This window comes from Arachis duranensis, chromosome 1 (assembly GCF_000817695.3).
Source record: "Arachis duranensis cultivar V14167 chromosome 1, aradu.V14167.gnm2.J7QH, whole genome shotgun sequence".
In the NCBI taxonomy this organism is placed as follows: Eukaryota; Viridiplantae; Streptophyta; class Magnoliopsida; order Fabales; family Fabaceae; genus Arachis; species Arachis duranensis.
Genome location: NC_029772.3, coordinates 98,247,795 through 98,272,875, shown reverse-complemented (window position 1 = coordinate 98,272,875; position 25,081 = coordinate 98,247,795). Strand labels below are relative to the sequence as shown.

Below are 25,081 nucleotides of genomic sequence, written 5' to 3'. Positions count from 1 at the left end.
GTTTTGAACACCCCTAGTTGTACCACCATATGTGAACAGGTATCCTGTTTGAGATCTTCTTTTGTGTGGATCAGACAAGTATCCTGCATCTACATAGCCAACTAATTGTAACTTGGATCCATAGGGATAAAAAATCCCATATCAATCGTTCCATGAAGATATCAAAAGATTTGTTTGATTCCATTCCAATGTCTTCTGGTTGGAGAGGAACTATATCTTGCTAGTAAATTCACAACAAATGATATATCGGGTCGTGTATTATTAGCAAGATACATTAGCGCTCCAATGGCACTAAGATATAGTACTTCAGGACCAATGATATCTTCATTTTTTTCCTTAGGACGAAATTGATCCTTTTCCACATCTAAAGATCTTACGATCATTGGGGTACTTAATGGATGAGACTTACCCATATAAAATCTCTTCAAGATCTTTTCTGTGTATGCTTTTTGATGAATAAAGATCCCATTTTTTTTATGCTTAATCTACAGGCCGAGACAAAAATTAATTTTTCCATGATCTTTCATCTCAAACTCTTCTTTTAGAGTTTTTATAATTGTTGGAATCTCTTTAGGAGTTCCAGTTTAAATCATCAACGTACACAGCAATTATAATGAATCAAGATGCAGATTTCTTTATGAAAACATATGGGAAAATATCATCATTCTTAAATCCTTTTTTTGGCCAGATACTTAGTAAGACGATTATACCACATTCATCCAAATTGCTTTAGATCATATAAAGATCTTTGCAATTTAACTGAGTATAACCCTTGCAAATATTCATTGGATGGTTTAGACATCTTTAGTCCTTCAGGATGATATGCAGATAAACTGACCAAATAACGCAATGTTATTGCATCCACTACAGGGGAATATGTTTCTTCATAATCTATTCCGGGCCTTTGTGAAAAATCTTGTGCCACAAGTTGAGCTTTGTAGCGTACAATCTCATTTTTCTCATTTTGTTTTCTCACAAATACCCACCTATATTCAATAGGTTTTACATCTTCTGGTGTACGGACTACAGGTCCAAAGACTTCGCGTTTTACAACTGAGTCTAACTCAGTCTTCATGGCTTCTTCCCATTTTGGCCAATCATTCTTTTGTTGACATTCTTCGACTGTTCTTAATCAAGATCCTTACTTTCATGCATGATATTTAATGCCACATTATATGCAAATATTTCATTGATAATTGTCTTATTTTGGTTCCATTTCTCTCCTGTAAAGACATAATTTATCGATATCTCGTTATTTTCATAATTTTCAGGTACCTGAACGTCTTCTGGCGTTAAAATTATATCAGAATTTTGGATAACTGCAGGTGTCTTTACTATGTCTTTTTCAAAAGGAATAGTATTTACCTCTTTTCATTTTCAATAATTTTTGTCTTTGGAACCGACAGGTCTACCACGCTTTTGGCGTGAATTTGTTTCAGTGGCCACTTGTCCAACTAGGACATTAATTCGAATTGGGATATTTTCCACTGGTATATAATATTTGGTTATCCTCTTTGTATTGGAAAATGCATCAGGCAATTTATTTGCTATTCTTTACAAATGTATAATCTTTTGAACTTCTAGTTCATATTGCCCTGATCGAGGATCTAGATGCATCAAGGATGATGCATTCCAGTTAAGTTCCCTTTCAAGAAGCTTATTCTCCCCTCTAATAATAAAAATTTTGATTCATCAAAATGACAATCTGCAAATCTGGCTTTAAATACATCTCCAGTTTATATCTCAAGATATCTCAGTATAGAGGAAGAATCATATCCAAAATATATCCCCAATTTTCTTTGGAGTCCCATTTTGGTGCGATAAGGTGGTGCAATGCGAACATATATCGCACACCCGAATATTCTTAAATGGAAAATATTTGGCTTCTGGCGAAAAGCTAGTTGCATAGGAGAGAACTGATGGTAACTTGTTGGCCTCAAATGAATAAGTACCGTGGCATGTAAAAAAGCATGTCCCCAAGCCGAGGTTAGGAGATTTATTCTTATAAATAAGGGTCTAGCAATTAATTGGAGGCGTTTAATAAGTGATTCTGCTAACCCATTTTGTGTATGAACATGAGCTACTGGATGTTCAACACTTATTCCATTAGCCATACAATAAGCATCAAAAGTTTGGAAAGTAAATTCACTAGCATTATCAAGGCGAATTACTTTGATTGGAATTTCTGAAAATTGTGTTTTTAATCGAATAATTTGAGCAAGTAATCTCGCAAATGCCAGATTACGAGAAGACAATAAGCAAACATGTGACCATCTCGAAGATGCGTCTATTAGGACCATAAAATATCTAAAAGATCCATATGGTAGATGAATAGGTCCACATATATCATCTTGAATCCTTTCTAGGAATTCAGAGGACTTAAATCCAATCTTTACTGGTGATGGCCTTAAAATTAACTTTTTCTGAGAACATGCACAGCACAACAAAATTCACTAGATTTAAGAATCTTCTAGTTCTTTAGTGAATGTCCATGGGAGTTTTCAATAATTATCCGCATCATGGTTGTTCTCGAATGACCCAATCGATCATGCCAAGTTATGAATTCATTTGGGATAGTAAACTTCTGGTTTACAATGACATTTGATTCAATTGCACTAATCTTGGTATAATATAACCTAGATGAGAGTGAGGGTAACTTTTCTAATATAACCTTTTTATTTGAATCATGAGTTGTGATACATAAGTACTCATGATTTTCCTCATTCATTGTTTCAATATGATATCCATTTCGGAGAATATCTTTGAAACTCAATAAATTCCTTAGAGACTTAGTAAATAATAGTGCATTATTTATTATGAATTTTGTTCCTCTATGAAACAAAATTATAGCTCTTCCAGAGCCTTCTATCATATTGCCTGAGCCAAAAATAGTATTAACATATTCTTCTCTTGGCACAATATGAGTAAAATATATATTACATTTGAGAATGGTGTGCGAACTCGCACTATTCACAGGGCAAACATCTTCACTATATGTCCTTGTCATTTTCTTCAGATACAAATAATAATAATAAAATGAGTAAAAGTATATGTACAGTAAAATTATTTTTTTTAATTGAAATTATTTTTCTAAGAAGTACTGTACATAGTATCATATACAAAAATTTTATTATTATTATTGTTATTATCTTGGCACATTCAATAATTTTAAAATTCATAAACATAAATATTTTTCAAACATTATTCATATACATCACACTTGAAATTCATAAAAAATAAAACTTAACAAGAAGTTTCTTACATTATTTATTTACATGAATACTTAACAATCTCACATATTAAATTATTCCATCATTGATCAAATGACCAATATTTCCTTCAGAATCCTCAAAAAAAATCTAATACATCATAATGAGTGGTGTAGTTTTCAACATCATTTGAAACAAAATTTGTTTCTTTTCCTTTATTATCTTTTTTCAAAGATGCTTGATAAAGATCGACTAGTTGCCTTGGGGTACGACAGGTACGTGACCAATGACCCTTTCCACCACAACAAAAACACTTATCCTTTATTGATTTATTTTGCCCATTGTTTCTTTCTTGATCCCACCTTTGGTGAGATCTATTCTTGTGAACATAATTCCTCTTCCTTCCATAATTTTTTTGTTACCAAAACCTTGTCATTTACCTCTTTTAGGGTTTATGATTTGCCGCATTTGCTTCAGAAAATGGTGCGGCGCCAACTGAGTGCGCTTCATGATTTTTTAAGAGCAACTCATTGTTGCGTTCAACAACAAGAAGGTAAGAAATTAGCTCAGAATATTTTTTAAATCCTTTTTCTCGATACTGCTACTACAGGAGCATATTCGAGGCATGGAAGGTCGAGAAAGTTTTCTCTGACATATCATTATCAGTTATCTTTTTTCCACATAATTTCATTCGTGAGGTGATTTGAAACATTGCTTAATTATATTCATTTATGAATTTAAAATCCTGTAGACGCAAGTGCGTCCATTCATATCGGGCTTGAGGAAGTATCACTGTCTTTTGATGATTATACCTTTCTTCAAGGTCTTTCCACAGATCTGCAGGATCTTTTAATGTGAGATATTCTTTTTTCAATCATTCGTTAAGATGACGACACAGGAAGATCATGGCTTTGACTTTATCCTTCTGCGATACATTATTTTCAACCTTAATGGTATCTCCAAGATCCATTGAATCAAGTTGGATTTCAGCATCCAGTATCCATGATAAATAGTTTCTTCTAGATATATCAAGAGCATTAAATTCAAGATGAGAGAGTTTCGACATAATGAAAATTTTTTACTTGAGTCTTTCTAAAATTTGATCAGAGTCTCATGCTGGTAACGTCTTGTAAAATAAATAAATGAAAAGATATAATAAATATAAAATAAATAAGTGTAAATAGAAGATCGTAATATTAATATTCACTAATATAATTATCTCATTATAATAATAGAAGTAATTTATATATATACTAGTATATTATCATTTAAAAACCCAGGAAGAGAAATAAAAAAAGGAGAGAATTTTATATCGTAGAAAAAAAAGAATATTTATTATTGCTAGAAGTTTATTTCAAATTGATATTTTCTCTATTTATATATACAAATAGTCATTTCTTTTCAATTTTCATTAAATTCATTCACTCTTGAGAATGATCATCTAAGTTGATCCTTATCACAACACATATAACCATTGTGCATGAATTGAACTTTATGAATGCGGGTATCAAATATAAAAAAAAAATTAAAGTAAAATAAAATAATGTTTAGAATTTACATATAAGAAAGATAGAGTTAATTCTCAAAATCGTCCCTGAAAGATACCTCGATCTCCATTTTGGTCCCCGAAAGATAAACTTAATCAAAAGAGTCCTTGAAAGATACCCGACCTAATCAGTATCGTCCTTCCGTCAATTCTCTTGGTGACCTGGCTAACAGTTGCTGACGTGTGGCATTAACTGCCACGGTGGCATGCAAGGAAAACGACGCCGTTTTAAGTTAGGCCCTGATAGTCATGATTCGGCGTCGTTTTGTTGGCAGCATGGAATCAAAACGTTACGTTGCAGAGTATCACCCCATTTCATAACAAGTATCTCCATGTTTGGCTCCAAAATCTTTCGTCTCCCTCAAGCCATGCCCTAACCATTTCACCATTCATTCGAACGTCACCATCCACGTTTGGCATTGTTGGTTGACGATCAAAGCAGAGTAGGTATTGCTACTGAGAATAGAGGTCGTCGGCTCTGTTAGCAACATTGATTGTGGAAGAAGCAACCGAGACGGTTAGAGGTAAGAATAATAGTTTTCTTATATTTTTTGCATCAATTTGTGGCCTGATGACTTAGGGGTGGCATTCTGTATGTCTTTGTGTGACTTCGGGTAGGGATTTGAGCAGGGTAAGGGTTTGTGTGATTATTGTTGAAGATTTTGAGTGTGTCAGACTGCATTGCTTTGACTGCCGTTGTGATGATATTTAGTTATGGGTCTTTCATTTTAATGATGGTTTTGTTTCGTTGTTGCATGTTTGTTTTGGGGTTAGGGTTTGTTATGTTATCATTGAGAATAGGTAGTGGCAATCTATGTGGGCTGAAAGAATTTGTTTTTTGTTATTGTAGATGGAAGGTCCTCCAATGACTTTTGTGTTTCACCATGGTGGATTATTTAAAAAAAATCTGGAAGGAGATACTGTATATGAACCTGATAAGACAGAGGTGTTGATGGGGGTTGAAGGAGACACGCTTGATGTCTTCTTTGTAAGGGGTTACTATAAGGAGTTGGGTTACATTGAAGCTGGAAACTGTTGATGGAAAGATCCTGGAGTTCCCCTTTCATCCGGATTGAGAAGGTTAGTCACAGACAGAGACTTGGTTGCCATGTGCAAGGGTTGTAGGAGAAATCACAATCTAATCAATATCTACCTGGAGAATTGTATATCTCAGCCTTGTATAATAGACATCTTGGAGGAGGAAGTAGTGAATGTGGAAGCAGAAAGCTTGAAACAGAGGAAGCCTATGGAAGCTAACAAGTGCAGTTCCCAACCGGTGAAGAAACCCACAGCAATGGTTCCTGAGTCCAAGAAGCAAACCTCTAACCCCAACAAAACAACCTTACAGCCCAAGTCACAACCCAACAAACCAACAATGAAGCCCATTTTCGAGCCCAATAAACCAATAATGAAGCCCAACTCTGAGCCCACTAAACCAGTCTATCAGCCCAGGAAGACAACATCTCAGCCCATGAATCCTGTTCCTCAAGCCAAGAAGACCAGTCATCAGGCCAAATCAGTCCCACCTCAATCAAACGCATCATCACAAGGGGATAAGGATAGTAGCAGTGGGTGCAGAGTCACGAGATCTGGAAGACAAGTGAAAGAAGCTCCCCTCCATGAAGATGACAGCGACTCTCATGACTCTTATGAGAGTACTGAAGATGAACTGTATAGGCCTCCAAAGGTTGTAGGAGACAACCTCTATAGCAGTGACAGTGATAGTGACTCTGGTAGTAAAAAAAGTAGTGGAAAAGGGGACAGCAGATCTAAAGTCAGAGACAAGCACAAGCCCCCTAAGAAAAGATTAGGTGATAAGGAAATAGAGACTGATGATTCCAAATATGAGGGTTCTGAAGATGAACAAAGCTCTGAGTCTGGTATGTTAATTTTCTTAGGGTTACTTTTTTTGACGTATTTTGCAAATGTTAGGGTAGCTTATGTTTTGAAATATTTGTTAGCAGATTTAGATGACAGTGATGGTGCCTCAGATGCTGACTCCTGGCACTCAGAGAATTCTGATCAAGTGTTGGAGTCTGATGAAGAATCACCAGCTGTATACCCTTAGTTCAATGAGAAGACAAAGTTTGGGCTGTTGAAATTTGAGGTTAGTATGGTATTTAAATCCAAGTCTGAATTCATGCAAGCAACAAGGGACTATACAATACAGTGGGGTAGAAATATATTGTTTTCGAAAAATGACAAGATTAGAGTCAGAGCTGTTTGCAAGTCTAAAGATTGTCCATGGGTAGTTTACTGTGCGTGTAATAAACAAGATGGATCTTGGCAAATTAAGACTCTAGTAGATAACCACACTTGTCCAAGAAGGAGGAAAAATAGAGCTGCAACCCAAACCTGGACCCTTAGTAAGCTAGTACCCAAGCTTAAAAAACACCCTACCATGAAGCATCGAGAGGTTTATGACTGGTTTGTGAGAAAGTGCAACATCTATCTCAATAGCACATGCATTACAAGAGCTTTGAAAGCTGCTAGGAAAATAGTTGAGGGTGATGAGATAGCTCAATATGGGTTGGTGTGGGACTATGCCAATGAGTTGTTGACTAGTAACCCAGGCTCCACAGTTCAAGTGTCTGTTATCCTCATGCCTCAGAGTCCTCCCCTGTTTGATCGTTTCTATGTTTTTCTTGATGCCTGCAAGAGGGGGTTTAAGGCAGGTTGCAAACCCTTAATTGGCCTTGATGGAGCATTTCTAAAGACACTACATGGGGGTCGAATTTTAACAGCATGTGGACAGGATGCTAACAATCACATATTGGTGATTGCTTATGCCATTGTAAGTGTCGAAAACAAAGACAATTGGAAGTGGTTCCTTGAGTTACTGCACAATGACCTTGGAGACTACAGGGAGAACAAATTGTGCTTCATTTCAGACATGCAGAAGGTGAGATTGTTATTAGGATTAATTTGAATTACTATATAACATTGAGGGACCTAATTGATTTAATGAATATATCTGAGGGACTATATTGATTGAACATCTTTTCGTGACTTTGTTTACTTGCAGGGTTTAATAACGACTGTTCAGGAAGTGTTTCCTAGGGTACACCATAGATTCTGCGTCTGGCATTTGTGGCGCAACTTCTCAAAACAGTGGTCAAGCACTGAATTGAAAGATTTGGTTTGGGAATGTGCTCGGTCGAGGACAACAACTGAATTCAATCGAAACATGAATAGAGTGAAGCTGATCAATATAAAAGCCTGGGAATATCTCGACAAATGGCCTAAGGATGCATGGACAAAGGCGCATTTTAGTGAAGTGCCAAAGGTCGATAACATTTGCTGCAACAATGCTTGCGAGTCTTTCAACGCAAAAATCAAGCATGACAGGAGCAAGCCCATCTTAACATTAGCTGAGGAAGTAAGAAGAATAATCATGAAGAGTATTGTTGACAATCGAAAGAAGCTACATAACTATCAAGGGATTCTCCCCCCTGTTCAGCAGAGTAGACTTGAAGTAATGACAACGTTATCTAGCCACTGGGCTCCACTATGGTCTGGTGATGAAAAGGAGGAACTCTACGAAATTCATGGCTGGCCAATCAATATGGTGGTTGACCTGGGAAAGCACACATGCAGCTGTCGCTTTTGGCAACTCACAGGTAACAAGTTCAACACTTAGTTATTGTCATCTACTTTCATGCACGATCTTTAAATAATAATTGATTTGTCTTTGTAAGGGATGCCGTGTATGCATGCAATATCGGCCATTCAGGATAAGAATGACAAACGGCCTGAAGACTATTGTCATGACTGGTTGAAGATGGACTCGTACAGGAAGACTTATTGCTTCAATGTCAACCCAGTGAAGGGACAGGATCTGTGGGAAAAAACTCCACACCCAGCTCCCGTTCCACCACCATTTAAGGCCAAGCCAAGAAGACCAACCAAGAAAAGGAGAAGGGACAAAGAGGAGCAACCTAATGGGTCAAAGACAAAGATGAAGAGGAAGTATAACCCTATTAGATGCATGTATTGTAGTGAGATAGGACACAACAAGAGAAGCTATGCAAAGAAAAAAGCTACGGAAGCTGAGGAGCATGCCAAACAGTTGCAGCTGCAACTAGCTAAAGTTGCCCCTGCTGCAGATGGTGCTGACCCTGAAGTAAACTCTGTCCCAGCTGAAGATAATCCAGCTCCAGCAGATAGAGGTCCATCACCAACACAGCCTCCAATAGTGATTGACATTAGCTAATCTGAAAGCATACCACCAACACAAGAAACACAATAGGTTGTATCATGACTAGGCAACTATTAAGCACATATGATTTCTTTTATAATGTACATCTAAATCTAAATCTGCAATTAATTTATGTAGGAACAAGTCATAGCTAGGCCGCCCAAGTTAAAGGTCATTAAAGGAAAAGCCAGAGTACAGTCCTCTCCTAAGCCCACTGTAGCACCACCAGTGGCTATATCTACTGAGACAATCAAGGGAACTAGTTCAGCCACTACTAAAAAGCTGGCCAACTTTATGACCTTCGTTCCTACTCCAGGCTTCAAGCCCCCAAGAAAGACTGATAAATGACTTTGATTGGTGTTGAAATGTATTCTGTTTGAATTTGTTTTTGTGTCAGAATACTTTAGTTTTTTGCACAAGGCAATTGAACTTCCATTATCTACATTTTGGTTATCTATGTAATTGAAAGTTGTACTATGCCCTTTTATTTTGTTTTCTCATGTAAAATCTTATGACTTTGCTGTGGTTTTTATCCTTCAGACAATGTGACATCTAGCCTTCTATGGCAAGTTAATATTTAATAGTACTTTCACTACTGATTATGTTCATTCCTTTATACGTCCTACTGTAACAGTGATTCGGAATTCTTTGGAACATTTGAATTCAATTCTGTTGTCTTAATCTTAAAAAACCAAATGCACCATCTATTCTCATTCAAGGGATTCATCTCATTACACCTTCACATATCACCAGAATTTATTTTACTTGGAACTACATAACAAACAACAAACGATGACATTAACCACAACTACAGCAAACAGGAAAATTATTAACATTTTCAATGCTTTTACTTCAGCTTCCAAGCTGTCCAGTCTCTATGCCACCTTCAACCTCCACTCATCATAGTCACCATCAACCTGCAGCTCAGCCCCGTAATCTTTCTTTATTCCACCTTCGCCAACCCTTTCATATTCATCATCGTCAACCCACTTAAAGTAATTGCAGTGACTGCCCTTCTGCAGATTCAGAAATCAGAAGACAAAAAATTAACTAAAACCCCAAAACAAAAGCCAACATGGAACACCTTTGACTTCTTACACAACACTCATCCGGTACCTTGGGCATGCACGGAATAGTCTATCTGGATTCTCTGCTGTGCCAGATTTTCTTATCGCAGCCTTCAACCCACAGAAACATGATTTCTTATGGGTTTTCCTCCTGATTCAAATTGAGACAGTCAAACCATTACTGCCGTTTGACGGAAATGACACACCACCACGGCCTCCATTTGTTGCCTCTATCGTCGCCCCAAACCAGCAATTTCAACACTTACCCAGGCATAGGGCCCTATTTTAAATGCTGAACGCGATGTATTTATCGTGGAAATTAGGATTAGGTTTGAAATAAATAGGGACTGATTTGAACTGTTTCCTCAAAGTATCAGCAACCGCTTATGACACCTTGGTCTATTCCATCGTGAAAGCTAATGAGACAAGTCAGCAATCGTTAGCCAAGTCACTAACGAATTTGACGGAAGGACAAATGTGATTAACTGGTGTATCTTTTAAGGACTCTTTTGATTATGTTTATCTTTCTGGGACCAAAATGGGATTGAAGTATCTTTTAGAGACGATTTTGAGTATTAAGTCAAGAAAGATATTATTTATGCAAGACGAATTGACATTTCCATCCCGGTCATTCACAAGAGATATATGATATCGGAAAGGATAAGATGGTAAATTACGCTGTATCGTTTTCGCCATTGCGCGATAAGGGTCTGTGAAGTGTGAAGGTGTGTGGATTGAGCAACTCAGAGTGGCGAAAATGGCTTACCATGTTTGCTCCTCCCCTTCCCTCCACTCTCTCTCACCGTCGATCGGTTCTTCGTCTTCTTCATTCAAATTCAACCACAAAGTCCGAAACTTTGCCTCCTCTTTTCAACCACCCTCCACTTCGCTAACGCCTTCCCAATCAAGAACTTTTCTCCACGCCAACCGCGTCTCGCTGCAGGAATCGGTTCCGAAGCTAGCCGAAGACGCTGACATTGAAAAAGATTCCAAATTTGAGGACCCAGTCGAAAAATCCTCGTCTTCCTCCAAGAATTACGTGTGGGTCAACCCCAAAAGCCCCCGAGCCAAACAGCTTCGGAAGAAGTCTTATAATACAAGGTACACTAATCTTGTTAAAATTGCAAACTCTTTGGACTCGTGCAACCCCACTGAGCATGATGTCTCTGAAATTCTCAAGAGCTTGGGGGATAAGGTTTTGGAGCAGGACGGTGTAATTGTTCTCAATAACATGGTGAGTTCCCAAACCGCACCTCTTGTTCTCAAATACTTTCAGAATAAGATTAGACCGTCTAGGGAGGTGATTCTTTACAATGTGACCCTCAAAGTGTTTAGGAAGTGTAAGGATTTGAATGGAGCAGAGAAGCTGTTTGATGAAATGCTTCAGAGAGCGGTCAAACCTGATAATGTTACATTCTCAACTATAATTAGCTGTGCTAGGATGTGTTCTCTGCCTGATAAGGCTGTTGAGTGGTTTGAAAAGATGCCCACCTTCGGGTGTGAGCCCGACGAAGTTACATACTCGGCCATGATTGATGCTTATGGACGAGCTGGTAATATTGATATGGCTTTGAGCCTCTATGATCGTGCCAGAACAGAGAAGTGGCGAATTGATACCGTGACTTTTGCAACATTGATTAGAATGTATGGTGTGGCCAAAAATTACGATGGGTGTTTAAATGTCTATGAAGAAATGAAGGTTCTTGGCGTTAAGCCTAACATGGTTATCTATAACACTCTGTTGGATGCCATGGGGAGAGCTAAGAGGCCATGGCAGGCCAAGAGTATATATAAAGAGATGACTAGCAATGGATTTTCACCAACTTGGGCGACCTATGCATCTCTCATACGAGCCTATGGCAGAGCACGATTTTGCGAAGATGCACTCATTGTCTATAAGGAAATGAGGGAAAGTGGGCTGGAGATGAATACACTTCTTTATAATACCCTTCTAGCTATGTGTGCTGATGTTGGCTACATAGATGAAGCATTTGAAGTTTACGAAGATATGAAAAGTTCTGGGACTTGCAATCCCGATAGTTGGACCTTCTCATCCTTGATTACCATATATTCTTGCAGTGGGATGGTTTCACAGGCTGAAAATACGTACAACGAAATGGTTGAATCTGGATTTGAGCCTACTATTTTTGTGCTGACATCACTTGTCCAGTGCTATGGAAAAGTCAAGCGTACGGATGACGTTGTGAAGACATTCAATCAACTATTAGATTTGGGACTCACTCCAGATGATCGCTTCTGTGGGTGTCTTCTGAATGTTATGACCCAAACACCAAAAGAAGAACTTGGGAAGCTAGCAAATTGTCTGGAGAAAGCTAATCCAAAGATCGGGTCTGTGGTGAGATATTTGGTGGAACAGAAGGAGGGAGATTTTAGAAGTGATGCATCAGAACTGTTCAATTCAGTTATTGATGTGGTAAAGAAGGCCATTTGCAATTCTCTTATTGATCTCTGTGTCAACCTGGATTTGTTGGACAGAGCTTGCGAGCTTCTCGACCTGGGCTTGACACTCGAGATATATACAGAAATACAGTCCAAAACTCAAACTCAGTGGTCGTTGCATGTAAAGAGTCTCTCACTTGGAGCCGCGCTGACCGCATTTCATGTCTGGATAAAAGATTTGTCTGATGTTTTGGAATCTGGAGAGGAACTTCCACCTCTGCTTGGAATTAACACTGGGCATGGGAAGCACAAGTATTCAGATAAAGGTTTGGCGAATGTATTCGAATCACATTTGAAGGAACTGAATGCTCCATTCCACGAAGCTCCCGATAAGGCTGGCTGGTTTTTGACTACACTGGAAGCAGCTAAATCATGGCTGAAATCTAAGGGTTCGCCTGAATTAGTTGCTGAATGATTCATGAAATTTATGTTCTCCGTTTTTATATTGTAATGTTTTTCCAGGGAATGATGAACCATGTAATTTATATGCGTTTTCATTTGTCTCTTGACGAAATTTTTGTACTAGATTCGGAAATAACAATCGGTTTATATTGGATGCCTTATAGAGTAATGAAGACCCTTATTTGGGTGTCAATTATCTATTGTAATGGTCGGATGATTTCTTTCAGGGAAGTCACATATTAATTTGTCATATTTTCTGCGTGTGAGTCTTGCAGTCTTGCCAAATATTGAAATATAAGATAATTGCAATGTTAAGCTTTTGGAAAAGTTACTCCCAAGATAATAGCATTTTAATGCTCTTGAAATTATAGACAAACTTGGTTAGCTAACTCACAATCACAGACCATATCATATAATCAAATTCCCACATTGAGCTTTCGTCAATGAAAATTTATTTCATGAAACTGCATCACCATTTTTTTTCTTTTCTCCAGTACTTTACCCTAACAGTGGTGATCTCGTTGTTCGATCAGAGAGAGTGATGGCGGAATTGGATGCTGCTGAGACAAAAAGGCGAAAAGCGGAGCAGGTTGAAATGGCGGAGGAAGCGTGCCTTTGCCTTGTTACTTCTAACAAGTTGTTCGTGATCAAACTAAGCAATTTAAAGAAACAAGAAGATGATGTCAAAGATTGGACTTGTTTGCCTCCACCACCGTTCGATTTCGATTTGAAACTTCCAGATCCTGATTTATGTCCTTTCGAGTTCGACCCCAAGATTTATATGGCGGTGTCCTGCCCTAGACCTCTCGGTGCTGATTCCAACTCCTGGAACACCTACGAATTCAAATTTGATGAGCGCAGTATTAGGCCTGTGGAATCACTGGATGGTGTACCCGCCCCTCTTTATGGATCATCCATCGCAAACACGCCAGGCTCAGGCGATGTTTACTTCTGTATAGATCCACTGGCCATATATCCTGGACTTTTCGTTCTTCATCATGATTCTAGAGTTTGGAAACAGTTAAACCCTCCTCCGGACTACGAACGGGTAGGTGCCAACCTTGTCGTGTTCGTCCTCCACAACACCGTCTTTGTTTCATCGGACACGGGGAACGAGACAGACTCCTATTTGGCCCACTTCGACCCCATAACAGAGACTTGGATAGTTGAGCCCGACGCTGATAACAATCTTTCGAAATTCATCAATGGTAGGTACATTTGCAGTAGTACTGAACTTGGCCCCTTTCGTAATACTTATCCCCCAAAAATTTCTGTGCCCCTTCTGGGTCTCGGCAGCAGCAACAACTACACGGTTTGCCTTACGCATGATGAGTATGGGGAGGAGTTTGATGAACCACTTGTTATCTCGGAGAAGGTGTTTGCCATTTTGGTTAACTACCAGAATGGCCGTGTCGCCTTATATCAATACCTTGATGTGTTTTTTGAGGGTAGTCAACCCAAGATGGAAGCTGGGGCCAGAGTCAATCTTGTTGACCTTGGCAACGGGAAGGTGTGTGCAATACTCTTTGCGGAACTAGTGGATTCCGAAGACAAATTGTTGCTGTTCTTCTCATTTTTCACACTGTCGTTGTCGAAGGACTTTGCAGCATTGCAACTTGACAGCGGGGCTCCTCCCATGGAGCGAGATTTCTTGCAAGTAACTGTCCATAAGAAGTGTGTCTACACCATGGAGAACTCGATGCTTGCTAATGATATGCGCCACACCTTTGTTTGGCCACCTATTAAGGGGGGAAGATTTCACTATACGACAGATATATGATAGTAACATTTCTTGTTATTTACTGTGGCTTTTTATCCTCCTTTGTCCTTTTTAATAGGATTATGAATGAACAATGAATTAAATAATAATGTCTTTGAGGATTATGATCTTGCTTGAATTATGTCTATATTCTCTTTAGCTCAAAATTACCTGTGTTTTTTTGGGATATTTGCACTATTGCTGTTCGTCTGAGTGAATTTAGAATAAGTGATGACATCTTGCTTATGCTTTTTGAGATATCATGGGGTTCATTCTATGTTGTTGACATAAATAAGTGATGACCGTACTTGAATTAACAAGTCATTGTTTTTCCTGGGATTTTAAGATATGAGGAACCTTTTAGATTTCAATTTAGTACTTGGAAAATATATTTATTTTACAAAATTTATTAGCATTGTTGCGTACACTGGTTTATTGAGTTAATTTCGTCAATTGAATGTTACTAGATCGGAAGTAAAAATAATAGTTGTGAAGTTTGGTGATGTACTAGAGTAATGAAGACTCTATTCGGGTGTCAATTATCCATTGTGGTGGCTGGATGATTTCTTTCAGGGGAGTCACATAGAAATCTGTCAATTTTGTCATATTTTATGCATATGACTCTTGTAATCTTGCCAAACATTGAATTATAAGATGATTGCAATGTTAAGCTTTCATGTCTAGGAGAAAAACTATTATTATTTCTGGTATTTGGAAAAGTTACTCCAAGATAATAGCATTTTTATGCTCTTGAAATTATAGATGAACTTGGCTAGCTAACTCACAAGTCAATATCACAGACCATATCATATATATGTATCTATATGTTGAACAAGAACACATCAGTATATACATAATCAAATTCAAATATTGAACTTTCATCAATGAAAGTTTAGTTCATGAAACTGCCTTACTATTTTTTGTTCTTTTCTTTTATCTCAGTTCTGTATTTACATTTTACAAGGAAAAATCACATTGTCAATGATAAATAAATTGTCTCGAACTATCTCCAAACAAAGAATCATCAATGATCTTTTGTCACCCTGCAGCAATTAAATAATAATGTCATAGTGTAGTCTTAGACAAACAGAACAAACATGGAAGTTAATGTTAAGTTACCGAACCTTTTAGAGGTGCTTGTACTTCTAGTTTTCTTGTTATCATCCGACTTTGTAGATGAAGCCTCCTTCTCTTTTGCAGCTGCTTCTCTCTTCATTTTCTTCCACTCTACTTCCATGGCTTTTGTCAGTGCATCAACTTTCTTTGCAAGCATCTGAAATAAACAACATCTTAAGTCTTTAGTTCAATTTGAGAAGGATGCTTAGGTGACAAGGCATTAATTAATGACTATCACCATTACCTTAATTTCTTCATCTTTGGCTTGCAAATTACTGTCTTTAACTTCACAAGACTTCCTCAGATTGATGACTTCTTTTTGAAGCTTATCATACAGAAAACCTGAGACCACATCTTCACTGCCAAAATCATTTGCTATCTTGCTTTTTGAATCTTCATCCACGTCCACAGCAGTGTTTCTAATTTCTGCTGCTTTGTTTTCATCACTAAACCTGTTCAACTTCATGTCTGTGTCCACATGTATCTCATTCTCCTTTTCACCACCATCAACAACTTTGCTTCGTGATGCCCATATCCCTTTCTTCAACACATTTTCAGCAGCACTATATCTCTTTCTTGCAGGGCTCCCCTGTTTTAACATCGCAGCAGCATTGTCTGTGATCATGTTTTTGTTATTTGGCTGCTGAAACAAAGAGCTTCCAACAGCAGATCCCCTAGGTTGTGATGTGGATCTCTTTCTCAGTCCACTACTAGTAGTTAGGAAACCTAAGATGTTAGACTTTTCTTCTTTTGGAGACTGAGAAAACGTGTTCGAATTGGTTGCATTATTTGAGAATTGCTTTAAACCCTCTTCTAGTGTCTTTAGCCTCAGCTTCAGTTTATCCTGAAAGAAACAACCACATATGTAAAGATTTGTTATGGATGCTCACATGCACTAAAACTAAGAAAAATACCTTCAACTGTGATTCTGCCTTTGATGATCGCTCTGACATAACTAGCTTGTCTTTCAACCTTTGAATCTCTGCCTACATATTAAACACAAATTCCTTACTAAATTATATAGACATTGTTATAGCAATACTATTAGCCTTTCTTGATTGTGACCATATATGTACCTGCATAATCCTCCTCTCTTCAAGCCATTGCCTGACAGGCATGACCTTATCATTTTCATCCTTCCACTCATTAGCTACAACGTTTGCAATTCTATTGGCTGAAACTTTTGCCCTTGCTAGCTCCCTCTCCAATGTTTTCTTCTCCTCCTGCATGATGGTGCAACTCCAAGTTACCACACATACTAACCAGCCAGATATTATATGAGAAAATGAGTTCAAGATATGTCTACTAGCAGCTCAGAAATCTGCCGTTGGTAATCACGAATGGCATTAGCAGTGGCTCCGCTTGCTAAGATGGTTTCCTCGAGTTCTTGAATGGTTTGGCTAAGCTTTTCAACTTCCAAAATCTTTTGGCGGTGTGTTTTCTCTAGGATTTTGTTTTCCTCCTGTTTATGGCAGCTGTTAGTTAGCTGCATCATAGTTCACAACAGAAAGAAAAAATGTGAGAAAGGATAGAGATTCTTGCCTGGCAAATCTCAATCTGTCTCTTCAAATCTATGTTCTGATTTTGAACTTCCTCAACAATTAGAGCCCTCTCTAGTGCACTTCGCAAAATCCTCTCTGCTTCTAGCAGTGCTGACTCTTTCGACTTTGTGAGTCGTTCCAAAGCTTTCTTATCCTCTTGTAGTGCAGTAATCTATGAAGCCAAAAGCATGTTACATTGTTACTATTTTTATTATTATTATTGTCAGTAAGTAAAGTTCATACATTAAATTAATTATTTGACAAATGCATCCTTGCTGGGAGTTGCATTATTTGTACCACATTCTTGTATATTTTAATCTCAGCTTCAAATGGAGCAATGATGCTGTCAATTGGAAGAGAATCATCATCCTTTTGATTTGCATGTACCCTTCTAAGAGTTGCTTCTGCCGCATATTGTGCAGCCAATGCACATTTCTTTTCATCTGCCAGTATCTTGATTTCCAGATTCTGCATGGCAATAGATTTAAAAAACATGCATTTAGAAATACTAAACATGATTTCAAATTCCATGAAATAACAGGACCAGACTATACAGCACCTTCTGTTTGAGATGATCCTCAGTAACTCCAAGCCTCTCCTCCAGTTTATCAACTTCACTTCTCAACTGGCAGACTCAAAAGAGAATAGTTAGTTCTGAGAAGCTCTTATATATGTTTTGTAATTATAATGATACAGAGAGACTAAAACACAAATACTGAAATACCTCTTCTATGGCCTTATCCTTTTGAGCTTCAGTTAACTTGAAAGTCTTGATTTGACCCTGGCAAGTGGCCAATTCCTTGTTCTTTTCTGCAACAAACATTTTCTTATTCATTTTGGTGTGTACAAATAAAAAAGAAAAACAAACTAGAAAATTACAGCGAGCCATGCATAAAAAGAAAGCATATCAATATGAATATGAAAGAACCTTTGAGATGGTTTTGCAAACGATTAAGCTCCAACAGCAGCGGATCTGATGGTTGGACAAGTTGAACAACATCATCTCCATATTGCTCTTCACCGTTCATCACCATATTTTCCCTCCTTTTTTCTCTGACAAATGCACTCACTCGGTTATATATATGCACACAAGTGAAAAATGACAAAAACAACGTTGAAGTTTGATCCCCTTCTTGTGTGTTACTGTTACTGGTAAATGACAAAATAGAATGAGTCCAAAAACATCAACAACAAAATGAAGGTTCCAGTGCCAGGACAATATATAATAGAATTTGAATGAAAGAAAGAAAATGGAATTGACTTTCTCCCTATACTTAAGCAACCAAACTTAGTCATACATTTTAAAATCAAAATCAAAATGCATCACACGCCGGCCAAGCCGGTTACTATTTGTACTTGATTAAACATAAATTAAGGTTAATTGGGAACTTACCTAATAATAATAATAATAATAATAATAATAATAATAATAATAATAATAACGGTTAAACAATTTTGCTATACCTAATACTTCTTTTCATAACTGATAAAGTTCAGTTTCTCAATCATTTTGCAGGGTAACCGATATTGCTGACACCCTTTGCTTCAGTTTTCAATCTCAATTAGTATTAAGGTATCATCACTCACCAATCAGAGTTTAAGATAATTACAAAGCGGACAAAATTATTACAACTTCTTAATCTTATCCATTTTATTGTTTATATCCTTTTAACCTAATAAATAATAAAGAGGAGTGCTAAAGGCCAGCACTTTTATTAAATTCTAATCAACACTTAACCATCAAAAGAAAATTGAATTATTTTATATCATTAGATGCAATCTCACGGATAAGAAATTAAATGAACGAAGAAATGACATGTATTCATGACTAGAAAGTGACGAACTAAAGGTGGCTTCCAAGGACAAATAATTTGGGATGAATATATTGGTTGATCTTTGCTTAAAAGTATAAGAATAATTAAATAAAATGATACATTTAAAGGTGAAAAACGTACACGGGTCCAGCTGTTTCTGATGAACAAAATGGTCGAAGCCAAATGGCATATATTTTTTATGCATGCGACAAAGGGAAGGCATTATCAACAGCGAAATTAGGACATTAAGAATTTAAGATAGGGTTTGGGCTAATGGGTTTTCTCATCAAATATAATTCAAGTTTATAATTCTTTTAGAATTTGCTATATATTAGTAACCATTCTTTTGATAGTGATTTAATGAAAGTGGAATCAAGCTAAGCTTTTGATACTTTGAGTTGGCGGATTAAAATTAAAATAAAATAATACATACTATAAAGTACCAAACCAAAAAATATTAAAATTAAATAATAAACATGTAAATTAAGATACAGTATTTTATACATACCGACGTAAGCCTGTGCAATTCATTATATTCTACATGCTGATAACTTGATACATAGGCGTATATCATTGCCATTATTAATTTACTTAAAAATTGAATAGATTATCTCTGCTTAGACTAAGAGTGAGTTTATTTATTTATTTTTGAAGTGTGCTTGTAATTTTTTGAAATTATAAATTGATATTTTATATTTGGTAAATTTAAATATTGACAAACTTACATATTTTTTACTTTTAAGGTTAGAGATACTTTTGTTGACATAATATATATGACCATCTACTTAAGATCTTATAAGTTCTATGACCAAAAACATATATATGATTCAAATATTCAATATCTCTATATATTTCAACAATTGAAATTTAACATAGCATTGTGACATTGTCACTTCTCACCTGTGCAACTGTCATTATCTAATTTATTTTATTTTATCTCATCTTATTCAATTTAAGAATTGTGTCTCCTTAAGAATTCTTGAGGGATTGGGCTCAGTTGGTGATTTCACAGATTGAATTTTGGAAGGTTCAGCCCATGCCCATTTTGCAAGCAACCATGATTTGGTGTGTGGACTGTGGAGGACTTTCTCCCTTAAACAATGCTGCAATGAATAATAATTATTAAGTTCTTATTAAACGTGTGTCCTAAAGATATAAGTTAAACATGTTATAAAAACAATATTTTATAAAAATTATTGTAAAAATAACTTTTTTTTTATTTTCAATGTACTAAACACATCAAAAACATTGAAAATTTTTTTTTATTATAATTTAAAATCATAATACTTGAGAGACAAAAAATAATCTGTCTAAATAGTTAGAATTTGTCTTATTTAATATTTATTTATCAGTTCTGTTAGATAGATAATGACTTTTGTAAACAATATGAATAATAGACTCTAAAATGGACCTAATAAAGTAAAAAACCACTCCACCCCCAAATTACCTCCTAAACCTTAATATTAGGATAACTATATGCCTAGTGAATTGAACATCCATCCGTTGTTAATTATGTATGAGTAAATTGAATCAAAAGGAATAACCATCCAATTAAGAATAATCAACATAATTATCTGTATACTTATTGAATTGAACATCCATATCTATTGTTTACATTGTTCAGTATTCACATTGTCTCTCTATACTTTTTCTTTATTTATTACAGGATGCATTAAATAAAGTCAAAAGTAGTAAGTTTTGGCAGTTTTTGTCTAATCTTTTTATTACCAAATATTTTCGATTTTAAAATGTGTCTTCAGAATATAAGTTAGTTAAATCCTAATTACTATGATGATATATTTTATAGTATCTACAAATAATACATATTATAACTTCACAAAAGAGTGAATTTTATCTCTCAAACACTCACATTTAGACAATTTAAACAAAAAATTTGTAGGCATCATAGAATTGCTCTTATTACTAAGATACTAATACTAAATACTAATACTAAAAAATGGTGGACTATACGAACAAAAGTTTCACTCCAAAGCAAATCTATATCCGACTATTAGCTTGTGACATTAACAATGACCTTTTCATCTCTTTCATGAGATTGAAGTTTACCTATATTGTTCCAGAGTTTTCTTTGTGTAAATAATGGTATGTAATAGTAATATATTTAAAGAAAAGAAACCTTCAACCCAAAGGAAGTGCAAAATTTAGCCCAACCATTCCCAATTGTTGATTGAATTCATTTGTGCTCTGCTCTTGTTGATCAACAACCTAAGTATTTGTTAGTAATTATAATTAAATCATAGCAAATTCTCATCTTTTTTTATCATGCTCTAGAAACAACAAAACTTACATTAGGTAAAATTGGTCAATATATAGGTCATTCAAAGTTTGCTGCTGAAAATATTTTTGGAAAAAGTTTATAAAAGTTTGACAAGTTATAAAACATATGACAACTCAAGTTATTGAAAGTATAACAGATCAATTAATTGTGAATATTACACTTAACAGAATTTTACTCGCCAAGAACCGATGATTACATTTACACAAGCTTATTTCAATGACTAAAATGCCCCTTTTCCACTAAATGATTAATCCACAAGTAAAAGTTCTAGTACATAACCAATAATCAGTTGTATGTTATGCAAGCATTTTCCAAATCAAAATATGAGAGAAATAATATATAAAGTGTATTGAAAATTCAAATGATATCAGCTTCTGTCAGAGTTCCTGATTTATCTACATCTAGTTTTCTAAACCATTCCAATACATCGGAAACATCTTCATCGTTGATCTTTCCCATTTCCTTCAACTTGTATACAACAAACTCTGCAGCACTGAGAAGAGAAACAATATAATGTGTGAGATTAATAAGCATCACGTATGATAGTAGTGCAATAATTGCATTATACATTACCTAACAGATTTGTCTCCATCAAGATCAGCAGCTTCAAGATCAGGACGTGAGATTTTCCTAGAAAGAATCATTTTGGCAAGTGATCTTTGTCTTTCATCAGTGTGCATTTCAGCAAGATATGCAAAACATTGAGCTAAGCAAATGGTGCTACTCAATATCCAAAACACTGCAAAAGCACGACCAATTCCAGTTGAAAAACTCTTATCCCCATAACCCAAAGTTGTCACTGTGGAACAAACACAATACAATGCATCCACAAAATCAAGATCCTCAACCCAAGATAGGAAAATCATTCCCACTGTAATAAGCACCAAGAAGGTGCAAATTGCAACCAAGAACTTGTGTTTGGCCTTGTTGCTATTGTTGTTAGATTGAAACTCTTTGTCAAGCTCTTTGTGCATGGCCTTAACAACCAACATTTCTTGCTTCTCAACAATGTAATCTGCTGCTTTGTTAAGAATCAAACCAACGAGGGCCATTCCGGTGAAGACGTAGAAGCATGCAAGTAGTTTTGCCACTGTGCTTTTAGGGACAAGATCTCCATAACCCACAGTGGTCATTGTCACAACACACAAGTAAAGTGCATCAAGAAAGGGATTGGTTTTTGTACCTTCAATTTGGTTACTTGTCATATAGAAGCATAGGGTACCTCCACCTAGGTACATTGTTAGCCACAACAACACTGGTTTCAATTGAAATTCTGCTTGTTCTGTTGAAGGGTTATTATTATTATTATTATTATTATTATTTTGGACTATAACTACATGATTACTGTTATTTTGTTGGAGATTGTTGAATGTCTGTGACGATGAATCTGATGAAGCTGTGCCATAATTCCTGGTGGACCTTCTTCTCTGGAGGTCACTTTTCTCATGATAATGATCTCTTGCAAGCAATGACTCTTGTGCCTCATCAATCCCCATCAATAATAATATAATATATACACTTATTATTTTTAATTTTTCATGCAATATTAATGTTACCTCATTATTCCTGATGAAATACAACGAATTTTCAAAGGCAGACACCAATGGCATACAAGAAAGACAAGAGTAGATTATTCATGTAGTGGTTTTAGTTATTACCTGCTGAGAACGTCGCTTCTTGTGTATATCGACTTATTAAAGAAACTGAATTTCACTCTTCTTGTTTTCATTAAATTAATTAGCAGAACTAGCAATTAATTGAACACACACATAAACTAAACAACGTGACCACTGACCAGAAGCAATAATGTCTCTTATGCTTCCAAGTGGACATCTTAACACCTCAAAAACTCCCAAGTTTCTTCCCCTTTAATTAGCTATCCAACCCAAGGTAACACGCGCCACTAATAATATACACGGATAAAAAATTTATATATTTTAGTCAAAAATACTAAATTAAAATTAGTCATAAAAATCAACCTATAATTGTTTCACTCGATTTTTACATAATTGGACAAAATATCAAATCGAGTTTGTATCAAAATTTTAAATATCAAAGAACAAATACGACTCTTATAAAAAAGAGCAGGCACGACCCGAAAATAACTTAGCAACAATGTCAAAATATATTGAGTCAAAAGATTAGTAGCAAAATAAAAAATACGAATTAAATGATTACTAAAATAAAAAAATTTAAATAAAATAAAAAATAAAGAAAGAAATAAAAAAATAACGAAAGTGTAAAGAAAATAAAGAGAAATGAATTAAACAGAATCAAAAGAAAATAAACTAGAGGTGACTCCTAACTCTAAAAGGCTATGTTTGTTTTTAAAAACAGGATATGACAAGATATGAAGTATAGAGTAAGATAAGACACTCTTGAATAAAAATACCAAATTTTATATTCTTATATTCTATTTGGTGATAAACTAAAACAAATTATAAAAATATAATTTATTTTCATTTTTTTTATTCATTTTCTTCTATTCTGTTTGGTGAATTAAATTAACAATCTTATTAAATTCAGATGTGTTTTTCAATACAACAAACGTAAGAGTCTTTTTTTTTCTTTTGATATTGTAATAGATTATTAGCAATGGAGATTAGATATAATGCATAGCATTTAGGTTGAGTTTGGGTAAATAACTAATTAAGTTTTTTTAAAAAAAATAATTTTAAATAATAAATAATTATATTAAAAGTAGTTTATAAATAAATTATTTTATATTTAAATTTAAACTTATTTATTTTGTGATCAGCGAGCGAGGACACTTGCACCTCAGCACGTGCTTTCTTAATTTTTTATACGTTTTGGTGTATTTTTTTATTAGTTCTTTATTCCCACTTAAATATTCGAATGTGAACTTGTGAATTCGTGTCCTTTCTAGTATTTTCCACATATCAACCAACAACATAATAATAATAACTTTTGGTGGATTTTAGAAATTAAAAGGTTGAGACTCATTATTATATGCAATAGTTAAAGATTTTAATTTTAAAATATAAAATTTTTGTCTACTTTTAAAAAATAAAAGTATAAAGACCAGAACTTTAAAAATATAAATTAAAATTTTAATAATATTTAAAAAAATATTCGTATTTAATTTTTTAAATTTTAAATATATTATTTAATTTCTATATTTATCTTAAAAAAAACTAAACATAATATTCCAAATTAATTAAGGACAATTTACTCAATTAAAATAGGGCTCATCCTTAAACGCTCCTTGCTAAGTATGGAGTGCTGCACATCTTGTGAATTTGTTAAATCTAAACTTTTTATTTATTATATTTTATTTGAATGATCTGGATTTAAAAAGGTAACCTGTTAATCAGGTTAATTATTTTTTTTACAAATTTTAAATTTTTTTGGCAAGTCTCAGATATTGGGATGAAGTTCAAAATAAAAAATTAGTATATAAATATTAAAAACAATATGTCTGTACAAAAAAAAAGTTATTGGACTTTAGAATTAAAATAAATAATACATAAAAAATAAGTTAAAAATTCATGTACTAAATCCAAAAAAAAGATATATTAGAATCTTAAAAAAATAATATTAAATATATATTATGTATATAATATTAAAATTGAACACAATGATAAAATATATTTTTTTTTTGGGTTTAGTGCATAAATTTTTAACTTAGTTTTTGTATTATTTATTTTAG

The 25,081-nt window shown here is 35.1% G+C and overlaps 3 protein-coding genes across 3 annotated transcripts; 1 reads left to right on the top strand and 2 right to left on the bottom strand.

Annotated features, from left to right (window-relative positions):
* Positions 1-10,692: 10,692 nt before the first annotated feature.
* On the top strand, positions 10,693-13,082 carry LOC107466102 (pentatricopeptide repeat-containing protein At4g16390, chloroplastic). The gene has a single exon (XM_016085077.3). The coding sequence runs from the start codon at positions 10,778-10,780 to the stop codon at positions 12,893-12,895; it is 2,118 nt and encodes a 705-aa protein (XP_015940563.1). The 5' UTR covers positions 10,693-10,777; the 3' UTR covers positions 12,896-13,082.
* Positions 13,083-15,553: 2,471 nt separating this feature from the next.
* Positions 15,554-18,344, bottom strand: LOC107466108 (microtubule-associated protein 70-5-like). The gene is made up of 11 exons (XM_016085084.3): positions 18,227-18,344; positions 18,023-18,108; positions 17,858-17,923; positions 17,596-17,766; positions 17,300-17,470; positions 17,064-17,219; positions 16,834-16,980; positions 16,672-16,743; positions 16,002-16,601; positions 15,766-15,914; positions 15,554-15,684 (listed from the first exon to the last, which is right to left on the bottom strand). The coding sequence occupies exons 1-11, from the start codon at positions 18,330-18,332 to the stop codon at positions 15,666-15,668; spliced, it is 1,743 nt and encodes a 580-aa protein (XP_015940570.3). The 5' UTR covers positions 18,333-18,344; the 3' UTR covers positions 15,554-15,665.
* A 3,247-nt stretch (positions 18,345-21,591) lies between these two features.
* Positions 21,592-23,158, bottom strand: LOC107467372 (two pore potassium channel a-like). Its single transcript, XM_016086453.3, has 2 exons — positions 21,985-23,158; positions 21,592-21,904 (listed from the first exon to the last, which is right to left on the bottom strand). The coding sequence occupies exons 1-2, from the start codon at positions 23,019-23,021 to the stop codon at positions 21,769-21,771; spliced, it is 1,173 nt and encodes a 390-aa protein (XP_015941939.1). The 5' UTR covers positions 23,022-23,158; the 3' UTR covers positions 21,592-21,768.
* Between the last annotated feature and the right edge of the window lie 1,923 nt (positions 23,159-25,081).

Excerpts from the sequence above, each read along its gene's own strand:
- LOC107466102 (XM_016085077.3), top strand. The coding sequence starts at position 10,778 with ATGGCTTACCATGTTTGCTCCTCCCCTTCCCTCCACTCTCTCTCACCG.
- LOC107466108 (XM_016085084.3), bottom strand. The coding sequence starts at position 18,332 with ATGGTGATGAACGGTGAAGAGCAATATGGAGATGATGTTGTTCAACTT. Across the intron at positions 17,924-18,022 it reads AGGATAAGGCCATAGAAGAG|TTGAGAAGTGAAGTTGATAA; the intron begins GTATTTCAGTAT and ends TGAGTCTGCCAG. Across the intron at positions 16,981-17,063 it reads GGCAGATTTCTGAGCTGCTA|GAGGAGAAGAAAACATTGGA; the intron begins GTAGACATATCT and ends ACCATCATGCAG.
- LOC107467372 (XM_016086453.3), bottom strand. The coding sequence starts at position 23,021 with ATGCCATTGGTGTCTGCCTTTGAAAATTCGTTGTATTTCATCAGGAAT. Across the intron at positions 21,905-21,984 it reads GATGGAGACAAATCTGTTAG|TGCTGCAGAGTTTGTTGTAT; the intron begins GTAATGTATAAT and ends TTCTCTTCTCAG.